Source organism: Aplysia californica, unplaced genomic scaffold, assembly GCF_000002075.1.
Source record: "Aplysia californica isolate F4 #8 unplaced genomic scaffold, AplCal3.0 scaffold00095, whole genome shotgun sequence".
In the NCBI taxonomy this organism is placed as follows: Eukaryota; Metazoa; Mollusca; class Gastropoda; order Aplysiida; family Aplysiidae; genus Aplysia; species Aplysia californica.
The window spans coordinates 831,237-833,357 of record NW_004797365.1 but is presented as its reverse complement, the minus strand read 5'-3'; the positions used below and the strand labels follow the sequence as shown (position 1 = coordinate 833,357).

At 41.6% G+C, this 2,121-nt stretch overlaps 1 protein-coding gene across 1 annotated transcript in view; it reads left to right on the top strand.

Moving 5' to 3' along the window:
• Positions 1 to 535: 535 nt before the first annotated feature.
• The window catches only part of LOC101855859 (gastric triacylglycerol lipase-like), a gene marked incomplete at its 5' end in the record, with an annotated part of 9,672 nt that continues 8,086 nt past the window's right edge, over positions 536 to 2,121 (top strand). Inside the window, 3 exons of the mRNA XM_013080668.2 lie at positions 536 to 807; positions 987 to 1,230; positions 1,836 to 2,011. Coding sequence (XP_012936122.1) covers positions 536 to 807; positions 987 to 1,230; positions 1,836 to 2,011 — 692 coding nt within the window. The remainder of the gene's footprint in view (positions 808 to 986; positions 1,231 to 1,835; positions 2,012 to 2,121) is intronic.

Here is a 2,121-nt window from a genome sequence, read left to right as displayed (position 1 = left end):
AAGAGCAAAAGACATGGAAAATAAGGTACATCACAAAAATCTCAATATCGCTTGGAAAAAGAACAAGACTGGAATCAACAAATTTCCGAAAAAGTTCAGAAGTCTACAAACGATACTTTATCATTTATGTAATGTTTGTGTCAATGCGGTCACGTGACGTTGGCGCCATCTTGAAAAATATGCATTGCACAATAAATTAATGGTTTGAAATATTACTTTCAACATGGAAGTTAACCATGTTAACTCATGAAAAGACCCCCTCCCCCCCCAAAAAAAGTGCCACATGGTCATAGTAAGTATATTATGATATCCCAAGCATAGATGGAGTGGCGTGGGTAGCTTAGTAGCTAGGGTACCGGACACAAAATCGCCAGATTGCGGGTTCAGGGATTTGTGCCTCAGCTGGGTCTGACGTTTTGTCTTTGGGAAAGGCACTGTACACGAATTTCCTATTTGGCTCTCTCCTTTCGGAAACAGACGTTGAACTCGGAAGTCCCGCCTCTTAAATAACCTAATAGTGTTGATAGGGGCGTGAAACCTATACCATATTTTCTCCAAGCATAGATGGAATGTCTGTGACTGTTCTGGTCTTGTCTTTTGTCCAACAGACGTACGACCCGTGGTGCTTCTTCAGCATGGCCTGTGCGGGGCTTCCACAGACTACCTGGTCAGTCCGGCTAATCAGAGCCTGGCGTTTCTGTTGGCTGATGCCGGGGCGGACGTCTGGCTGGGGAACATGAGGGGAAACTCCTACTCCAAGCAGCACAAACATCTATCGCCATCGCATTCCGATTTTTGGAGATGGAGGTTAGTTGTTCTGCCCCCCCCCCCCTTTCCCCCCTCTCCCCAACCCTCAAGCTGGTTGTTGTTGTTATTGCTGTGGTTGTCGTTGTTATCTTTGTCATTGTGATGCGTCACCCCCACCCCCACATTTATATTTATCTATGTATATAAAAAATTATTTTCTTTCTGACACACCAATCTAGTTTTGACGAGATGGCCCGGTATGACATTCCTGCCATGATCGACTACGTACTGAAGGTGACAAACAGGAAACAACTGTTCTACGTGGGCCACTCACAAGGCTGCAGCACAATGCTCATACATGGCTCACGGGATAAGTACATTACATCTAAGGTCCGCCACTTCTATGCTTTGTCACCAGCCGCCAGACTGCAACAAACTACTGGGTTCACGCAAAAAATTGTGAAGATCAGAGAAATTTTCAAGGTACTTCTTTCTCTGATGCACGAGAATTCTGTTTATTAGTTATAGTAGTATTGATACTGCATTTAGACTGCAAGAAAAAAAGAAAAAAGTATTACACAAACACGAAAGTAAACACAAACGCACACATGCATTCAAACACACACACACACACACACACACACACACAATCAAACATAAACATGTACAGACAGACGGACGATGAGACAGAAAAAAACATATATAGACATTTAGACTGGTATTACACGTGGAGAGCAAGTGGGAGAGGGAGGGCCAGAGAGAAAAAGAGAGAAACAAGGAGAGAAAGAGAAACAAAGAGAGGAAGTGAAAAAAAAAAAAGAGAGAGAGAGAGAGAGAGAGAGAGAGAGAATACCTCTAACCACAAACACGCAAGCAGGCATTGTTGTATCTGTATCCTCTATGTATCTGTATGTCAGTCTCTGACTCTATTTTTATCAGTCAGTCTTTTTGTCAACAGTTCTTTCCCGCACTCTTATGATTCCTACACTTTCTATTATTTTTTTTCTTTGTTCAGAAGTGCAGAATATACCACTGTTATCGTTGCCATGAAACACTAAACTTACACTTTGATATGATTCTGTCCACAGACTTTTTTCAATGGGGTCTTTCATGGATCTACAGACGTTGGTTTGTTTACAAATATAGCAATCGTGGAAATCATCTGTAAAACAGAAGGGCTCGCTTTCTGTAGAGACAAGTTGTTCAAAATGTTCGGAGATGACGTACGAGCTTTCAACACTGTAAGATCCTTTATTCTGATAACGTTGTCATTATTTAATCTCATTTCTTCTTCTTCTTCTTCTTCTTCTTCTTCTTCTTCTTCTTCTTCTTCTTCTTCTTCTTCTTCTTCTTCTTCTTCTTCTTCTTCTTCTT